The sequence below is a fragment of the Eutrema salsugineum genome, unplaced genomic scaffold (genome assembly GCF_000478725.1).
Source record: "Eutrema salsugineum unplaced genomic scaffold, Eutsalg1_0 scaffold_16, whole genome shotgun sequence".
In the NCBI taxonomy this organism is placed as follows: Eukaryota; Viridiplantae; Streptophyta; class Magnoliopsida; order Brassicales; family Brassicaceae; genus Eutrema; species Eutrema salsugineum.
Window position 1 is genome coordinate 5,291 of NW_006256858.1, and position 19,500 is coordinate 24,790.

The 19,500-nt window shown below is 34.7% G+C and overlaps 4 protein-coding genes and 1 pseudogene across 4 annotated transcripts in view; 2 read left to right on the forward strand and 3 right to left on the reverse strand.

The window, feature by feature from the left end:
• The first annotated feature begins 807 nt into the window (after positions 1–807).
• Positions 808–2,596, forward strand: LOC18021596 (peptidyl-prolyl cis-trans isomerase CYP21-2). Its single transcript, XM_006403338.2, has 8 exons — positions 808–929; positions 1,034–1,087; positions 1,179–1,248; positions 1,582–1,629; positions 1,732–1,755; positions 1,875–2,057; positions 2,151–2,226; positions 2,340–2,596. Exons 1-8 carry the CDS (start codon positions 849–851, stop codon positions 2,476–2,478), a joined length of 675 nt encoding a protein of 224 aa, XP_006403401.1. The 5' UTR covers positions 808–848; the 3' UTR covers positions 2,479–2,596.
• Positions 2,597–3,766: 1,170 nt separating this feature from the next.
• Positions 3,767–5,074, reverse strand: LOC18021396 (protein yippee-like At3g55890). Its single transcript, XM_006403339.2, has 5 exons — positions 4,823–5,074; positions 4,363–4,406; positions 4,150–4,258; positions 3,992–4,047; positions 3,767–3,836 (listed from the first exon to the last, which is right to left on the reverse strand). The coding sequence occupies exons 1-5, from the start codon at positions 4,916–4,918 to the stop codon at positions 3,767–3,769; spliced, it is 375 nt and encodes a 124-aa protein (XP_006403402.1). The 5' UTR covers positions 4,919–5,074.
• Positions 5,075–6,485: 1,411 nt separating this feature from the next.
• LOC18021402 lies at positions 6,486–8,905 on the reverse strand. Its single transcript, XM_006403340.2, has 4 exons — positions 8,519–8,905; positions 7,880–8,163; positions 6,992–7,177; positions 6,486–6,775 (listed from the first exon to the last, which is right to left on the reverse strand). The coding sequence occupies exons 1-3, from the start codon at positions 8,829–8,831 to the stop codon at positions 7,112–7,114; spliced, it is 663 nt and encodes a 220-aa protein (XP_006403403.1). The 5' UTR covers positions 8,832–8,905; the 3' UTR covers positions 6,486–6,775; positions 6,992–7,111.
• A 3,732-nt stretch (positions 8,906–12,637) lies between these two features.
• LOC18021451 lies at positions 12,638–17,169 on the reverse strand (annotated as a pseudogene).
• A 114-nt stretch (positions 17,170–17,283) lies between these two features.
• Positions 17,284–19,500, forward strand: part of LOC18021397 (putative amidohydrolase YtcJ) — an 8,957-nt gene continuing 6,740 nt past the window's right edge. The window contains exons 1-8 of the mRNA XM_006403344.2: positions 17,284–17,382; positions 17,490–17,653; positions 17,865–17,966; positions 18,102–18,174; positions 18,369–18,475; positions 18,562–18,685; positions 18,824–19,018; positions 19,117–19,202. Coding sequence (XP_006403407.2) covers positions 17,304–17,382; positions 17,490–17,653; positions 17,865–17,966; positions 18,102–18,174; positions 18,369–18,475; positions 18,562–18,685; positions 18,824–19,018; positions 19,117–19,202 — 930 coding nt within the window. The 5' untranslated portion in view covers positions 17,284–17,303. The remainder of the gene's footprint in view (positions 17,383–17,489; positions 17,654–17,864; positions 17,967–18,101; positions 18,175–18,368; positions 18,476–18,561; positions 18,686–18,823; positions 19,019–19,116; positions 19,203–19,500) is intronic.

Below are 19,500 nucleotides of genomic sequence, written 5' to 3' on the forward strand. Positions count from 1 at the left end.
CGACGAAAGCAGAAACAGACTTTGTATGTTTGCTTCGACATTGGAACGATCCTCAAGTGAAATGATTGAGGAAGAAGAAGAAGAAGAGAATGGGAAAAAATTGATCTCTCTTCACTGTTTTTATTTCTCCTTTAGGGATTTTTGTGGTCAAATCTGAATGTTTAGTTATCGTTGGCCGTTTGATCGCAAAAGTCACTTTCCATAAAACTTGGGATGTAAGGAAGTGATTTGCATTATTGGTCCACGTGGAATTTTAGATAAATTCCTTTGTCGGCAGATGTTTTTTAACAACTTAATAATTAGATTAAGTGTTTTTGACCTTTTTAATACTTAAACTAATTAATGATTAGATAAGTTCGTTTCTTGCTCTAACCAGCTAGGAAGTGGAATCCAATTCGATGCCTACATTGTAAAGTCGAGAAAAAAAATTGAATTCGAAACAGTAGTGTGATTTAGCAAAGTATATTATTATTTGAAGAAACTAGTACACAAATGATAAGAAAATATAAAACAATGAATCTATTTTTGAGTATAAAATAGTTATTTGTCGAAATCACAAGTAGTCTTGTTCACGTCGATTTTTGGTGCTAACTTGCAAAAGTGTAAACTATATTTATAGGTTGGACAAAAAAAAACTATATCTATATAAGTAAGGGTCATATTGAAAACATTTAATAATTTGAGGGTACATTTTCAATATTTCAGCTACTTTGTTACTGTAAATGTAAACTGTAAACAGTAGTTTTTCTTTTTGTCAAGTCACCGTGGTTAATACTTAATACTCCTACGCGGTAAATTTGAGGGAACAAAGACTGATTTTGAAGAAATCGAACGAAGACGACGGAGTAATGGCGATTACGGCGACTAGATTGGTCTCTCTCACTCTCTTATGGATTGTCGTCCTCTTCGTCACACTTGCTCTCATTCAGGTTACTTTTTGAATCCGTATTCCTCATTTTCTGTTACTTCTTCGATCTGGGTCTGCGACATTGCTTAGGTTTGTGGCTTCAATTTTGCAAATTTCTCTTCTCAGGTTAAGTTGACTGATGTTGCGGATCCTACGGTCAATGAGAAGATTGCTGATCAGGTGAGCTTTGATTGAAGTCATCGCATTTTTGGTTTGTAAAGGTGTGATCAGACTTTGTAATTAGGGTCGGAAATTTTCTGAGATTTTTCAGGTGGGAGAGGATTTAGAGGAAGTCACGCACAAAGTTTACTTTGACATTCAGATCAATGGTTCACCAGCAGGTTTAAAAGTTTCCTCCTTTGCCTATTTGATTTAGAATTTGAACTCAAAAATTCTGATTGTGATGAGTGAAATTTAAGACTTAATTGATTGTTTAGTGGATCGAATAGTTTGATTTGGGATGCTTCCAATTCAGGATTTGCCTCAACACATTAGCGGATGGTTCGTGAGGTTTACAAAACGTTAAGTCTTTGAATTAGAAAATGCTCTTTTTCCTTTTCCCAAATACTCTGGTTGTCTCTAAGCTGTACTGTAAATGTTTTTTTGAAGCTCTGAACTTTTGTACAGCTCATGCAACATAGAGTAAAATTTGCATATAATTTTCCTATGTATAGGGCGGATTCTCATCGGGCTGTTTGGGAAGACTGTTCCTAAAACTGCAGGTACAGTTTCAAGTTAAGAGTGATGAAAAATCTTCAAATTGTCTCACTTTGTGTTTTTTTGCCGCTTTCCTTACCGCGAATCCATGCTTTCCTTCTTTGCAGAGAACTTTCGAGCACTTTGTACGGGTAGCCAAGTAACCTTTGTTTCCCCTTTAGAACTCATGGTCTTTAAGGTTTTTTGAGCCATGCCCTCTTCTGAGAGAAGAGACTCTTTGGGTTTGATGTTTATCCTACTTTGGTTGCAGGAGAAAAAGGAGTTGGGGAAATGGGGAAACCTCTTTATTTCAAAGGAAGCAGCTTCCATAGGATCATTCCTAGCTTCATGATTCAGGGTGGAGATTTTACACGAGGAGATGGACGAGGTGGAGAGTCGATCTATGGCGTTAAATTTGCTGATGAGAACTTCAAACTCAAACACACTGGACCAGGTACGCTAAAGCCACCACCTCTAAGGCCAATGAACTCAAATACATAATTTTTTATAAAGTACTTACGGTGTTGAGTCTGCAAATGGATTTCAGGAGTATTATCAATGGCAAACTCGGGACCAGATTCCAACGGTTCACAGTTCTTCATCACAACCGTCACCACGAGTTGGTAAGTAGGCTATTTGATTTATTTGCCCGTCTCCAGAATCTTGTAATCTTGATTTCTGTTTTCGATATTGTGATAAAGAGATCGTTGACCGTTTTTCTTGTTTCTGGAAAAAGGTTGGACGGACATCACGTCGTGTTCGGTAAGGTATTGTCTGGCATGGATGTAGTTCACAAGATCGAAGCGCAGGGGCAAGACAGTGGAGAGCCCAAAGGAAAAATTATTATTTTGGATAGTGGAGAAGTATCTTTGTAATACCTTCTTCAAGTTTAAGAGAGAACCAATATATACATATTTCATCGTTCCAAAATCACAAAAGTAACTTCATCTACAAATATTGATCTCATTTCGGTCCTCTTCTCATACAAAGATCAACCCTGCTTTGAAATTTTGTGTGTGTTCGTTCCACTCTTTAAATTTAAAAGTACAGAAATCAAAACTCAGTCCGTTTTATTTGATAAAGTTTGGATTTCAGGCTCGATTTAGTCTTCTTGCAAAATATGTTTTTTTTTTTTTTGGTAGTTATGAAACATTTTCAACCAAAATTGAGGTTTTAATGGGGTTAGTGTATTTTCAATTCAGTTTGGTTTGGGTTTCGGTTACCATTTAGTATTTCCATTTCTGCTCAGATTTTCTTATATTGGATTTTGTTATTGTTTTGAAACAACTAAACGAGATTAGGCACTATTAGCCTAATATATTTGCAAATTTACTAGCCTTTGTTATTTTGTTTTTTGGTTTTAAGGAGTATGTGAAACATTTTTCTTTTCTTTTCAGGATGATTTCTTCATTTCCTTGGTAGCATAGTGGGTTCCCAAAGAAAATTTATGACATTTTCCTAAGACTGAATTTAAAAGATAGATCATTTTTATTTTTATGTTGATGTGATTTACTATCAAAACTTAATAGCGTTTGTGATATGTTCTGTATTAAAAAAGTCTTCACAGTTTACATTTTGGGATTAGCACAACTTTAAGACTAAAATTTATTTTTGTAGGATTTGAAAGGTTAGTAACATGAAAAAAATTTGGATTGTGCACAAATTTTGTGTAATCAATCGCTACACTTTTTTAACCTTAGATTTTTGTCTGGATTTAGTCGTCTTGCAAAAAATATCTTTTAGTATGAAATATTTCAACCAAAAAGTAAGATTTCAACAATGTATTTTCAATACAGTTTAGTTTGAGTTTCAGTTACCATATAATATTTTCATTTTTGATCAGATTTACTAATTGGTTACTGTTGTTGTTTTGTAGATTTTAGGTTTTGAGAGCATTCCAGAATTCTATGAGCATTAGCCAGTTTACAGACTAATGCATATCAAAGAATGTTGGTTTTCCATTGGACAAAATATATAAAACTCTTGGACATACAAAGTGATTCACCTAAATCTATACAAACCTATCAAACCAGCCAACATTATAGATACCAAATATAATTATTTGATTAACCAAAAAAATCAATAATAAACCAAGATCGAATAATGTACATACTAAAAGAAATCTCAGAAAGAGAATGAAAAAACGTAGCATCATGTTGATTATTAAATCAAAAGTTGTGAAATTTGTTGACAAACCAAGTCGTTGCTGTCATGAGGACCCAAAATCTTATACCTGTTGCAAACAAACAAAAATAACAATAATATCAACATTTGGGATCAAAGGTCAAATACATTATTGAATAAAAAGTTGTGAAATTTGTGTGATTATGTTTGAACTTGGAAATGTGATTGCTTGATTAGAAAAAAAAACCAAGAAAAGGCTCTCACAATTCAAGAACAGATTTTCCTTCCTTGTACTTCTGGCTCTGATCATGGGCAGTCTCCTGGAAGCACAAAACACAAAACCAAGTTTAACTAGTCCAGAAATGAATCGAACATATGGGTTACAATTATTATGTCCAAATTAATTATGAGCTTTGTCTTACGTATTTCCAGCCAACGTTTGATCCACAACCAACACAGAAAATGTCAGTTATGGTATAAAGTCCAGTCAACATCATTTTGTCTTCTTTCTTTCCAATTGAAATGTTTACACTAGAAAAAAAGATCACCACCAACAAATAAAAAACGTAATTCGAAGTATAGAGAAGAGACTAATAGCATAGAGTTAATTCCATATAAGAAATCAGAAAACTTACACTTTACTGAAGAGATAAGCTTGTCCATACTTGCATTGAAAAGACTGCACAAAACACAAAGTCAGTACTATAAAGTATAACTTCTTGATAAACTAATAGACATCAAAAACCTTTTTAGAGTTAGAATAATGCAGTGTTTTTGTGAAAGTTTAATGTGAAAGCTATGAACTCAAGATGCAAAGAATTTATGTTTGGATCAGAAAGAGAATCAAAATATGCAAAAGTTTGGGTTTACTTTTAACACATGATGATCTCAGCTCAGACAAGTTATAAGATGCAATACTCTGTAAACTCAAAAACAAAATTTGACATTTAACAATGTGTTGAGAATGGTAAAGAATAAATCAGATTGATGACAAGAACACCAAATTTAATATAACACTAGATGCAAAAAATCATTTGAGTATCAGCGGAAACAAAAAAAATGAAGAAACATCATGGAGACTGAAACGATCAAAACCTTGGACATGATGTCTTGGTGTGTAGAAAGATGGGTGCGACAGTGTTTGCAACTGTAGATTTGCCCTACCAGCTCCACCATAAAAACCTTCCCCATCTTGGTCTGTTCTTCAAACGAGTAAAATCTCTCTTCCTTGTATTGAATAATCCCCAAAATCGACTCTTTTGATTTATAATGGGGGAGCGAGGAAATCGAGGAGCAAATTGTTAGAGTAGACTTCGGTAGCGTATAAAAATTGTAGACTTAATAAATTGGTCTAAACTGGATTTGGAGGTTGTGTATTTACCAAGAAACGTGGATGGAAAAACGGAATTACCTAGGCGACCGAAACATATCTTCTTTTTCATTTTTTCATTTTTCACATAGTTATCTTAAGCGATCCTAAATCACATTTTTTCCTCAACCAGAATTTAGTACTGAGATTAGCTTACACGACATAATTTTTTTTAACGAGAAACCTATGAATATTACTTTAACTAAACATATAAAGGAAAATAAACGTTATGCTAATGATTGATTTAATTAAATTCTGCCCATCTACTAACGGAGGAATTGCTCAAATACAAAGAGTAGCTTTCGCTAAGTCCGCAGCACAATTCACGGAACAAGAAATGAAACAAAAAGATGAGGAGGGAAACCGGAGAGTGAGACAGCGTTCGTATGAAATTTTTTTATATATTGGATTTTTAAGTAATAGGAAATATTTCGGTTAGCCTAACGTTTATAAATTGGATATTTTTGTGGAGTCTTTTGTATTGTTACATTTTTCTGTATAATAGAAATAATAATGAGTTCTTTTTCAACATTATGGATGCTAAGCTCTTTCTTTACATGTTTACATGTCTTCATGATATGGTCAGTAAGTCTATTTAAGGTTTTCTTTTGTCATTGTCAACACAAACACACACAAAATAAATAAATAAAACCATGCACGTTCTTGATGTCCCGATGTAAATTTGGTAGCTCCAGTTTTAAGGCCCTTGACCCTATATTTCTAATTTCTAGTGGACTATAGATGACAGAGATTTGGATCAAATTAATCCTCCAACCAACTATATCTCAAAACTTTTTGTTTGGTAAGAGTTTAGTTATTCATTATTGGGTGAATTATAGGCACGTGAAAATTGTTAGTTAGGTCTAATGTTGCTCGCATCAAATTCGGATTTTATAAGCTTGATCTAGTCTGTCATAGCATATATTGATGAGAGATGATAATGTTAGTTTGGTATACCTAGAAGTTGTAAATTTCTTTTTAAGAATAAAATATCAGATTGGTTTTCTTAGCAAATGAGTTCGTCTTCAGACGTAGAGTACTACAACAGAATTCGAAACTATATTATGTACAAATAAAAAATTGAATTTGGATAAACATATTTTGTAAAGTACATGTATATTTGAACAAAATAAAATATTTGTTTTTAAGCTCATAAAGTAATTAAACATAAAAAAAAACAGTATGCGGGTTAAACACATTTCTTACAACAAGATTATAATTTGGTTTTCGCATAAGTAAATGAAGCATTTTACTCGTTAGAAAAATTCAAAAATCCACTAGGATCACATTTTCTTATACAAAGGTCCATACGCACATATGCAAAACGTATAGAACATACTGATTTTTGTTTATTTTCTTTTAATACCATATAAAAAAAACAGAGATAACTGGAAGAAAGAAAGATGCCTTCGGCTTCTTATCTCGTTGTAGTAAAAATGGTCTTATACAAACAAAACAAAAAGACAAAAGTGTAACGGTGGATCATTCATTAAAGTAAATAAGAACTCCTATAATAATTCTCTTTTTTTAGTCTACCAAATTTAAAATGTATAATATCGTAACAACTGCCAATTCATTGGAGTTGTCCTTTGTAGTCTCACATGGAAAAGCATTGTGTTATATTAAGCCCCATTCGTTATCTGTTCTTCCCTCCTTTACAGATTATCCTTTGGACCTTTCTGTAACCAAAAAACACAATAAACAACATTATCAACACAAATATTCTCAATTTGGGTTACCTCCACTATATATGACTCACACACTCCGAAAATGATAGTGATTAAAGCAGCTTTAGTATTTAATAGCAAGCTTAATAATATATGCAAGTTGGTGTTCCGTATAATATGGAAATAATAATATAATCTTAAAAAAAACAATGAGGTGGATTTTGTTACCTGAAACTCGAAAGGAGAAACCAAAACCCAGATGATGTTGCATTTGATACGTATATTTATATACATATAGCTGTATTGTTAGTATATATATGTACAAGTGTCGACTGTCTTCTAATATAGCTATTTGAGTCTCTCTTGTTGGAATATCTTCTGGTATCGAGGGAACACATTTTTACAAGCTGAAACCTGCAATTGGATTACGACAAACACAAAATTAAAACCGTAATTTATATTTATTAGTCACAGTTCATTAGTGTTAGTGACGTTGTCATGTCCTAATACTTTATTAATATCTTTTTTTTTTCTTATAAAAGAAGATTAGTAAAGCAGCCCATCATTATTCATCCCACACGGTTCCCACTCGGAAACATCCGTTTCACTCTTCCTATAGGAAATTGTGTTTTATTCTTTTAAGGGCCCTATCAAGTAATCTTATTAGTAGTCACTATCTAATTAGGTTTGAATTCAATTGTTTTAAACATAAAAAAAGGTGTTAACAGATATACAGTTTTTCGTTTTGGGGTGAGTGAAAAATCAAACCTTGTAAATTGACTAGTCATTTTCCAACCTACTACTACTACATACAAGAACCCTTAGTGCAAAAAAAAAAGTGTATATTAATTCATAACGTTGACTCAATACAAACAATATCTAAAGTCACATGCTATTTCTGACCGAGTCTAATTTTTATTTAGTGGTGGTAGAAGAGCATCTTAGATAACTAAACAAAAAACATATAGTACTGTACTTAGATTTAATTAAGAAGTTTGATACGGCCTCTTTATAATTTTTAATCCTATTAATGTTTCCCATAATGTTTCTGTAACGGCTAAAAGTTAATTAATTAGTAAAATTAAAGAAAAATAAATAAAAATATCGGAAACTTACGGATTCGATGTCGATTTTGAAGACGAGGAGCTTTCTTCTCTCTCTACAACTTGTTCGGTACGCCACAACGATGTGACCGATGGCTAAGACCCACGAACATACAAAGAGGGCCACTTCCTCTGCTCGGAAATTCCCTCCTCCGTCGCCGTCTCCGATCACGGGCTCGCCCAACACAATCGCTGCCTTAAACGATACGTAGATCAAAGATGAAATCGAGCAAATCATCGTGATTAACAGATATGGTCCCCTCGATAACTTTGGTCCATCACACAGCCCGTAAACGCCTGTTATCAGATTCAAAAACCGATCCTTTCATGACTTTCCGATGGAAATTTCGAGACAAGAAAATAACTTATTTTTAGATTTCAAACTAATGGCTTTTTAAAATTTAAAAAAAAAATCCATATGAGACCAAAACAGTACTCTCTAGCTTTCTTCAATTGAAATCAATCTCCTAAATTTTGGCAGAAATCTAGACATCGAGTATGTTCTAGAGCTGTGGATATTCATAAAAATCAGATTTTTTCACAAAAACACCAACTTTAAGAACAGAGCAGAAATTTAGTCACTTCAAAGTTTCAATCTTTAAATTAACAGAGCAAAGCGAAGTTTCCGAAAATAGCTGATGGGTTTACTTACAGAGAATAATGGCAGATCTAATGATGGAGATGAGAGGAATATCGATGAGAGAGTATCGGAAATCGTAGTTGCTGATGTGTGAAGAAACAGTCGCCGGAAAATTAGTAGGCGAGAGGCGGTGGAGGGAGGATGAGGAAGATGAGAGGATGGCGGAGGGAAGAACGGCGTCGGCGACGGCGAGGAAGATCGGAGCAGAGAAGAGGATGAAGGAGAGGAGCATAGTGAAGAGTACGAAGATCGTTTTGATTCCTCTCCAAAGAGAAGATGAATATCTTCTGGTTTTGCTGATTTCTTCTTTGCTGATCAGTCCCATCTTGATTTGCTTCTTCGCTTTAGGGTTTTTGTTTTGGTTATTTACAGAGGATTTATGTGTGATATGTTTTGAGGAGAGATGTTTTTTCAGACACTTTTTTTATCAGGGTTTTAAAAGGGTCGAAGAAAACAAATTTGACGATGCTGACGACAATGCTGATGTGTAGTTTTTGTATAAATATCCGGAAGTAATAATATTTGACAACGATAATGACGTTTTTTCCTTTGGACGTCTTTTCCAAGGAAAAATTATTTTAGAATATAATACATGATCTGTTAGATTTGGTGCGTAATACAAATTAGTCGACGAGACTTTCTAAGGTTTATACATTTATACGTTCGCATCACTGCTTATCCGATCGATTTTGTTAATTACGTATACATTGTAACTTTAAGTCTTTTATACGGCTCTCGTGATATTGTGATCCTCGTATAATTTATTAGGGATTTCGTCTGTTTTATTGCGCGAACATAAACGTATCTATTTCAGAAACATAGGTATAAAAACTATAAAACAGTTCTATAAACTTTTTTAAAATAGTACTATAAAAGCATTGCCTTACTTACAGAGTGATGTTTTTCTTTTTTCTTTTTCGTCGATAAAAAGGAAAACTGCTTAATTAGTGTGGAGTATTTATTAAATATCTTGAGAGAAAACTAGTTCATATTGTGCTATGATATTTAAGATTATCTTCTTGTGTTTCTCTCACTTGTGTTCTATAGTTACCGAATAATGATATACAGATTCAATTATATATTTAAGTATTTGCTATTGTTTTAGTAAATCGACTAGAGTAAAATGGTGGCCGTATATACCAGCCAATCAAAATTTTATCATCGTATATGAGAACTAAGAGCAGTGAGATACTTAAACTAATATAATACTAATATTTTAAATAGTTTTATTATATGATTAAATTTTGAATAATGAAAAGTTAAACCAATTATAAAATATTTTAAAATTTTAAAATGAAATATTATGTCAGTTTTCGCTTCAAATTTTTTACTATTTGTTAATATTTTATGACGAGAACTTCTTTGAGATATTCCCAATAAAAATAGAAAGCTCTAAGTAGCTAACTATTCATGTTCAGTTTTAGTCTCCCTAGAATAACGGTAATACCTAAATTGCGTAAAGCACAAGACCCTCTGAATTCCTTTTACTGTACTTTGCATGTATATAGTCAAACTGAGAACTGTGATCATATCCTATAAAAAAGGAACTCTGAAAGCACAGATGGTATTCATTTTTAAGAAAACATAAAAAGATGGGCATGGTATTAACTGGAAAAAAATCGTACTAATAAAATATTGTTATTTCCAGACATTTTTCCTATAAAATTGAAAGAGGCTCAGAACGATTTTAGCCATGTGAGACTGATCGTATACATGCCACTAATTTTATCATATCTCTTGTTCAAAAAATATAAATATATTCGAGTTTAGCAATATACTAGTTCTAAACATGTGAAATTTTTTCCTTTTGTCAACAAACATGTGAATATGTACTAAAGAATTTAGCATCCCATAATTCCCATTTAAAACGAGTACAAGTATCAAACCATAATTTGAGGGCTGCAGGAGTTGAAAAGAAGCTTTCTACCTATATATGAACTCACGAGAGGCATGTATATTGGCCTTTATGGTTACGTTTCAATAAAATGAGAAACCAATCGATATAATACTATCGAAATTATAATAACAGTAATTAATTAATCAATGATTATATCTAAGGTTTTACACTTTTGTAAATTAATTAGCCGTCACTGACTCGACATATATTGAATTGTTATTGCTTTTTCAATTATTTTCTTTTAATTATTTTTTCTCGACTTTAGTCTAGATTTGGACTATACATACCGGGTTAATTCTAATAATTTATCCATAAGAGGTATTTTTTGTGCTCCCCTTTGTATTTGTGTAAACCTCCTCAAATGAATGATTGACAAACCCGTAGAATACCGGTAATACCTAACTTGTGTAAAGCACAGTACTCTCTGAATTTCATTTACTCTACTCTATTGATCATATCTAACAAATGGAAGTGGAACTATGTTCAAAGCACAAATGGTATTCAGTTTTAAGAGAACATAAAAAGATGGCCATGGTATTAATTATAAAAAAAATCGTACTAATAGAATACTATTATTTCCAGACCTTTTTCCTATAAAATCGAGAGAGGCTCCAAAAGCGGAGATAGAGGAACCGCCCGATTTTAGCCATGTGAGAGTGAGACTGATCGTATACACATGCCGCTGATTTGATAATATTCTAAATATAGAGATATATTCAAGTTTAGTAAAATATAAGTTCTAAACATGTGAATATATATGTACTAGAGAATTTAATTAGCATTCCATTTAAAACGAGTACAACTACAAGTATCGAACCATAAACTTGAGGGCTGCGGGAGTTGACTGCTGACTGACTAGTAATTTGAAAGAAGCTTCTTACATAATGTCACACACTAGAGGCGTGTATATTGTCCTTTGTGGATACGTTTTAATATAATGATAAATCAATCAATACAATATTATCGAAAATTTACTAATACTAATTAATAAAACAACGGATCTAAGGTTTTACACTTTTTGTAGATTAATTAGCCGTCACTGACTCTCGCGACATATATTGAACTAACTGTTTACTGATATTTTCAAATATTTTTTAATATATATTTTTGTCTACTACATATGTATAATCTTAGACTTTTGACTATATACCGTGTTAATTCTATAATTAATCTATGAGAAGTATTTTTTATGCGCTCCTTTGTGTTAACCTCCTCAAATTAATTATTGACAAACCCGTCTGGTGCTTTAAACTAAAGGAGGGGGTAAATTGGCAAAGATCTTAATTAACCAGATTCATATTTGATTTTCCTTTGTCGACATCAGATTCATGTTTGATAAGAAAACGAAATGCCCAGAAAAAAATAACTAAAATAACTGTAACTCAGTCTCAGGGTAAAAGAAAAGTCGGAGAGAGACGAAAAATAACAAAAAGGTAGAGCCAAGTGTAAGCCACAAGAGCGCAAGGGTGGCCAAATGATCCGTCCACATCATCTTCGTGTCTGCTTGACCTTAGTTTACGTTCTAGGAAGAACCTTTAGTCCATTCCAAAGGCTTTTACGTCTCCAAATCTTTTTTTTTTTTGTTTCTTGGATAAATTCCTTTTCTATTAACTAATATTGCATTATATTCTGTTCGTATTTCATTCGTCCACTTGGATAAGTATTTAGTAACAATCATCATTTTAGCGTTAATATCTGGCCATTTGGCAAATATCTTAGAACAACCTTTTTGGTGACAAACAAATTTGGAAACATTTAGAAGTTGCTTATGAGCTTAACACGTATTTCATTTTATTATATATTTTTCTACATGACTATATCATAAAGATTTAATATCTAGTTTTGTACTCATTCATTCATACCCGGATGATTCAAACTTTAATGCAAGTATAATAATTTATCTACAAAATATCTTACTATTAACGGTTAATTAAAATATAGACAACTTAAAAGAGTACCGAAATAGTACTATTTCCAGTTCAATTTCTGAAGCCAAAAGCTTGATTTTAACATATCAACATACTTAATGGACGTGAAATCCAAATTTTAAAATAAATTTCTTTAATATGAAACTTAGCAACAAATTTGTTACATTATATCTGTGGCTAATAACTCACCCGGGAATTCATTACTCAAAATGAGTTATCAATTAATTTATTTCAGATGACGTTGCTTGTGGAGCAAGAAACCTAGATAGTTTTTGTTGTTGTTAAGAAACCTAGATACAGGTTCTATCATTCCTTTTTATTAACAAAGGCAGACTCAGCCAAGTCAATGGCTCGTGTGAGTCCCGCAGCTTTGTTCTGGCACTCATGGTGCTCGTCCTCTGGGTCACTGTCTGCTACAATACCTGCACCGGCTTGAAGGTAAGCGATCCACTCACGGCGCGGCATGTCTTTGTCCTTGTATGAGTACATTGTGTCGTGACGAGCTTGCGTTGGGAACACAATGGTCCTAAGTGCCAAAGCTATGTCCATGTCTCTGGTGAAGGACACACTCCCGAATCCACCACTGTACGGTCCTCTTCTGGTCACCTCTAGCTTATCGATTAACTCCATGTCCATGTCCATTTTTTATATAATAACTAGTTTGCCTTTGGCGCTCCGCTAACTGTTTCAACTGGTAAAGCCGCACGAAGAGTGTCCCAGCAAGTCAGATTCCCTTGCAACTCTCCAGTCGCTGTTTATGAGCGTTTGCATTTACACTTAGCGAAAAAATAAAACACAATATGGAATGAGTTTGATGATTGGAATGTTTCAAGAAATTTTGTGTTACCGTTGAGCTGATATGCATGACATGGGAATAACGCTCTATGTTCATGAGCCTTTCCACCTTCACTGATCCGTTCTTGGATACCTGCTTTCAAGAAGTTAATTATAGTCATCATATCCTCAATTTCTTGCCATCATTGCTAAAATCAGATTTGATCCCTGAGACTCTGAGAGTCTAACCTTTCCAACATCGTTGCGACCCAAGTCAACGAGCATGATGTGTACTGCACACTGTTTTTCGTCTTTCAACAGTGTCTTCTCCAACATTTGATCCTCTTCGTAGCTCTTTCCCCGTCTTGAAGTTCCTGCTAGTGGCCTGTTCACGATTTTGTTCTGTTTTACAAAATTCAAAAGGTTTTCTGTTTTAGTATCATATTACAACAAGTTCCGGAGAAGAGATGATGTAACATGCTTACTTTCTTCACTCGAGTGAGAATTTCAGGACTTGATGCTACTAGAATACAACCTCTAGCCTGGCAGGGTAAAGAATATAGAGATCATCAAAACAGAGGAAATAAAGTAAACAGTTTAAGATATGAACAACCGATATATAAGAATATATAGGTGAGAGAGAGAGGAGAAGCACTAACTTGCAAGTAACACATGGAGGGACTTGGGTTCACAATCCTCAAAGCTCGATAAACTTCAAATGGATGAGCAAAAGTGTGGCGCTCAAACCGATGACTTAAGACGATCTGAAAGATATCTCCAGCCCAGAATGTGTTATTTGGCCTCAAGTACAGCATTCTTGTAAGCATCACTTGTCATGGTTGATTTTTCCAAAGGAGTCCCAAATTGGCTTGTGTGTAAGTCCACTGAGCCAGAAGGAAGGTTCGGGCTGAAACACAAAGATGAAGTCAAGTTAAACTGTTCGAAAAAAGGAGATACAAAGCAGAAGATGGAACAGTAAACTCACGGATTAATGCTTTTAATCCTCCAAACCAGCTCTTCTAACCGTTAGCCACAATTTCCATAGTTGGATGCGCTCCAACGACACTATATCTCCCCTAAAGGCTAAGAGATTCAGTAAAATAGGAAGGAATAAGAGTGATAAAAAGAAGAAGATCAAGATGAAGAAGAAAGAGCTATTACAACAGTGGAAGCGTGATTTCCTGGCTCAACTAACACGAAAAGGAAGCTTGGAGACTCTCGATCATCTTCCTTGACAAGACATCGGTAAGCGAGAACAGGAGTGAGGTGGTCGGAGAAAATGGTGTGCCGTAGCGGAACTATGTTCTCCTTCTTAGAACCTTTCACCGCTTCAATTGCTGCCACCAAAACGTACCAAAAGAAAAATTTACCGTCGTTGAGAGGGAAATGGGAAGATATATATGGGCGAACTCTTTTGTATTTACCAAGTGGACACTTTCCTAAACTACAATTTTATTTCTATCCGCGACTTTCTTAAAATTGTAATCTGGACTATTATGACCATTAATACACTCACTCACCCAAAAGTCTTGCTTTTTTTTTTTTTTATGTATGTCGAAAATATTACTAGAAAATAAAGTCTTACATTCTTATGTTTATTTTAGATTGTATTTCTGAAGATCTGTACCTTTCTATTTATTTGGTCTGTGATTAAGGTACCTTTTTGTTAGTGATGATTATTCAAGAAAATGAGCAATCTTTGTTTTGTTTTGTCTTGTTTAGTGATGATATTTGTTAGAAGAACGCTTCAAGCGAGTATGAGATGAAATTAGAAATATTCAGCTTCATAGCATTTGTCTAAAGTTTGTTCTTTTCTACATTTGGTCTGTGATTTAGCTACATTTCTGTTAGTGATGATTTTTCAAGAAGAAGAGCAATCAGCAATCTTTGTTTTGTTTAGTGATGTTTTTTCTTTTTCTTTTTGTATTACAGGTGAAGAATTGGATAGAATAACGAATTTACCCGAGGAGACGCGGGATAACATCTTGGGCTTCTTACCGACCAGAACAGCGGTAAGTACTTCGGTTCTTCAAATTCTTCAGAGTGCGTGGCAACACTTATATCAGTTAGCCCGAAGCGTTGAGTTTGAGTTTTATGACGTAGATGACCAGGCGAATTTCATCGCGTTTGTTGATCGGGTTCTGGATTTGCGAGGCAACGCGGGTCTAGACAAATTTTGTCTAAGGATATTCTTTGATTTGCCCAGAGACAACATAAACAGGTGGATTCATTACGCTCTGGATCATGGCTTTAGTGGAATTGAGCTGTCCATAACCGAGCTTGATTTTAAACTTACTTATAATGTCAAGATTTTAAAATATTCAATAAATATGTTCAGAGCCGTGTTTAGCGACTCTGAGCCTAAAATCAGTATTACTATAAAAAAATTCAATCCTTATAAAATTAATAATATTATTGCCCAAAATTGGTACAAAACTGTTTGAAATTTATTTTGTAACTCAAATTTAAATGGAAACTTGAGATACTACATGTTTCTTTTTAAACATTAATGGTTTGACGTTACACATTAGCACAATCTTATTTTTTATGTAGAAAATACAATATTACTAAAAAAAATTAGATATACCTTGTAGCGCATAAGATTGTGCTACATAAATAGAACTGTGACCATTCTCCTCTTGTCTCAGAGAGTCCTACATGAGCAAACGGATGGATGTGGTGATCCGTGCCGGTGCTGTCCTGTGGTGGTGGTGAATCCCTCGTGCCTATCCGTATCACCCAACAGAGTGCTCAAGGTTTATGGAATGGGAGATATGGATGATCATAGGCGCAGATTCATTATTCAAATCTCCCATTTCCTGCAGCGGATGCCAAGTCTCCAACAACTTGTCATTTATGCGGCCACAGATGCAGGCGTAACTTCTCTTCGTCATCTGCTTCTGTTTGGCGGCGACTTCAAACAGAGCCTCACCAACTTGCAGCATCCACGTACTCCCTGCCGCTTAAGTTTGTAGCCACTACCTTGGTTTGTGAGACTTGTTTTTATGGTATTTGTGAGACTTGTTTTTAGGTATTTCTGAGACTTGTATGTGTTTATGATTTTGTGAGACAGAATGTATGTGTTTTGCGAGACTAATGTGTCATCTAGATGTTGATGCACTCTCTCTCGGTTGTTATTACTTAAAATGTTGTAATTTCAGGATTTTTTTTGATTTTCTTTATCTCCCTCCATATATTCAATCTTAAGCTCTCCATGGTAAGAAAATAATCAAAGCAAAGGAAACTTTTGATTCCCGAGGTTTCCTCTTTATTGGAATCTATATTGCGTAATCACTTACAAATAACTTAGATCTATTTATAATGAAAATTGTAAAAGTCGGCTTTTGTATTTCTCTGTTTAGAAAACCTTAAAATCTGTAGGAGTGGAGTGAGTAATTGAGAGGTCCAACGCGTATCTCTCCCCATTATTTACTCGCTACAAGAAAAGGATTATACAAGTAAAAATTGAGATCAATCGCGCCTATCTCACTCTCACCGTTATTAGTTAAAGATTCGCATGTCAATATTTTTTGTTTTCCCTTACTCAATCTGTCTCCATGGCAGAAGATTGGAGAGTAAAAAAGTAAACAAAACAAACTGAATCAGTCAGCTTTGAGAGGGATTAAACCAATTGGGCTACTAGTTGTTTAATTTCCCGAACGGAACTAAACCGAATTGTAATAATAAAAAGCTTGCCTTTAACACCGGTTTTAATTATCTCTATATTGATTCAATTCTTGACAATTATTGCATGTAAAGACAGCTTTGAGAGATATAGAAGCAACGAGACCAAAGAAAGTTACATCCTAAACAAACTCATTTTTAAAACCTAAATGTCTTTCTTATCACATCATGTTACACCACCATAGTCGTTTAACTCTCCTGCTTACTTAAACGTGTGATTAAGCTAGCAATTACAAACTTAAAAATAAAAGAATAATAATAACGAGGAGACCGAACCGGCGGCTCCGATCAGCAATTGGCTGGAGCTCGTTGAGTCTGTTACCGGAGATCGCAAAGTGCCGTACATCGGAGAGCATTGGACAGAAGATCTTGTGTACCATCGAGAATTAGGAAACATGAGGGCTAACGAATCTGTCGTCGTTTGTTATCAGTCTCCGTAGATGTTTTGTTAAGTGGAACTCACATTCCATTTCCTCCCCAAGTTGTGTATCCGTTTAGCATTTCTCCGGCGACTATGAACCGCTTCGTGGTCCTTTCCCCTGCCGTCTTCCTCCTCATCTCCGTCGCGTATATTCCTCTGCTCAACGACTTATGTAATTACGGCTTCCATTATTAGATCCCTTTCTCGCCGTTAGTCAGATAAGTTTTGAGACATTTTGACTTGATTCTGATTATTCGTCGACTCGATTGATGTTCGCAGATTGGTCAACTCTGACATCTCTTATACCACCGGTTAAGATCGTGGCGGATTTGTTAGTGAGAAATGGAACAATATTCACCAGCGATAGTGCTTTGACGTTTGCCGATTCCATGGCGATTCGTAATGGCAGGATTCTCAAAGTCGGAAGCTTTTCCACTCTCAAGGTTCTTCATTTTTGTTTTCACTCTTCTTTGATTCTCTGTTACACGTAATCGAGTTCTATGGAGGTGGAAAAATCCTCAGGGAACTTTTTTTCCCGTTTTGTGTTCAAGTGGTTGATGATATTTTTCTGCTCCTTTTATACTACTCTACTAGCATGAATCTGGAAGTTTGATAATTGTCATTCTCATGAAATTAATTATTCGATGAAGACAGGAATTTATTGGAGATGGAACCATAGAGGTGAATCTGGAGGGGAAGGTTGTAGTGCCTGGACTTATTGATTCACATGTTCACTTGATTTCTGGTGGAATGCAGGTGATAACGCAAACTTATTTATACTGTAGACGATTTGGATGAATCATATGCCATTCTTTATTTGATTTAGACACAAACAGTTCACTGCACTTTACCTTTTCCTTTTTTTTTAATGTCTTTTTTGCTTGAGCACAGATGGCCCAAGTTGGACTTCGAGGGGTGAGTCAAAAAGATGAGTTTTGTAAAATGGTGAATGACGCGGTGCAGAGTAATTTCATTGACCTCGTTGTAAATGTTGAATCTTAAAACTATAACTGGAAAAATCTTGTTATCTTTACATTACTTTAGTGGTGCCTGTTGTTTATAGTTCATTAAACATATTATAGTTTAAGTTGGTGGCTTTTTTAGTAGCGAGCGACAAAGTATTATAATTCACTAAGCTGTTCTGTGTGTTTAATCCAGATGCAAAAGAAGGGTCATGGATTCTTGGTGGTGGATGGAACAATGATTTCTGGGGAGGGGAATTGCCCTCTGCATCATGGATTGATGAAATCTCACCTCATAATCCTGTAAAGAAATCTAACGACATATTGTGTTTGTCAATAGTCAACATCATCACCTAAAGTTGTTTTTTTTTTTTCCCTTCTTCATGTAGGTTTGGTTGATTAGGATGGATGGTCATATGGCCTTGGCAAATTCCTTCACGCTTAGGATTGCTGGCATTACTAGTTTAACGGAAGATCCAATTGGTGGAACGATAATGAGATTGTCTAGTGGCGGTAATGCTTATGTCAAGAAATGTATATTCATACAGCACTTAGCCTGCTTCGAAAACTTAAGAATATAGAGAAGCTTTCTATGTAGTGATTGGATACTAATATCAGCTGGTATTTGCTTCTATGAATGACTACTTGCAGAGCCTACCGGTCTTTTGATTGATGCTGCTATGGAGCTTGTCTCTCCCTTGCTTCAAGAAGTCTCAGTGGATGAACGCAGGGAAGCACTTCTTAGAGCTAGCAAATATGCTTTGAGTAGAGGTGTGACAACTGTTATTGATCTTGGAAGATACTATCCTGGCACTACAGATGAGCTCTCCTGGGAAGACTTTCAAGGTGCAATACATCGTTCTGTTAACCCTGAGTGGGATAACTTGTCAGAATTTGTTTTAGTCTAAACTCATTTTGGTTAAATACTTCTTTCTATGGTACAGATGTCTATCTATGGGCTGATTCCTCGAAGAAGATGATGATACGGACTTGCTTGTTTTTTCCAATCACGACATGGTCACGTTTATTGGTATGATTTCTTCAGAGGCACCTCTTGTTTTTTAATTAGTAGAAGGATTATGTGTGCAAGCATTTCTGTGCTTCTTTAGCACGAGAAACTTAAATGTGTTATCCCAAAAAGAGAAGAAAGAGAGAAATCGAGAGTTATCCCAGAAAGCCTAGAATCGACGGCGGAGGAACAAAGGTTCTGGAGAGTGCAAAGAGAGAGAAATTTCTGAGAAAATGTTGAAGAGAACCAAGAAAGTAATTTCTCTCTGCTTTTCCCTTCTCAGAGTGACTAAACTAACCAAATGCTGGAAAGAACAAAC

Bases quoted from the DNA above. Each gene is read 5' to 3' on its own strand.
- LOC18021596 (XM_006403338.2), top strand. From the start codon at position 849: ATGGCGATTACGGCGACTAGATTGGTCTCTCTCACTCTCTTATGGATT. The intron at 1,088-1,178 runs GTGAGCTTTGAT...GAGATTTTTCAG, and splicing joins ATGAGAAGATTGCTGATCAG to GTGGGAGAGGATTTAGAGGA. The intron at 1,756-1,874 runs GTAGCCAAGTAA...CTTTGGTTGCAG, and splicing joins CTTTCGAGCACTTTGTACGG to GAGAAAAAGGAGTTGGGGAA.
- LOC18021396 (XM_006403339.2), bottom strand. From the start codon at position 4,918: ATGGGGAAGGTTTTTATGGTGGAGCTGGTAGGGCAAATCTACAGTTGC. The intron at 4,407-4,822 runs GTTTTGATCGTT...TGTTTTGTGCAG, and splicing joins ACCAAGACATCATGTCCAAG to TCTTTTCAATGCAAGTATGG. The intron at 4,048-4,149 runs GTAAGACAAAGC...TTGTGCTTCCAG, and splicing joins CAAACGTTGGCTGGAAATAC to GAGACTGCCCATGATCAGAG.
- LOC18021402 (XM_006403340.2), bottom strand. From the start codon at position 8,831: ATGGGACTGATCAGCAAAGAAGAAATCAGCAAAACCAGAAGATATTCA. The intron at 8,164-8,518 runs GTAAGTAAACCC...ATCTGATAACAG, and splicing joins TAGATCTGCCATTATTCTCT to GCGTTTACGGGCTGTGTGAT. The intron at 7,178-7,879 runs GTAAGTTTCCGA...ATCCAATTGCAG, and splicing joins TCAAAATCGACATCGAATCC to GTTTCAGCTTGTAAAAATGT.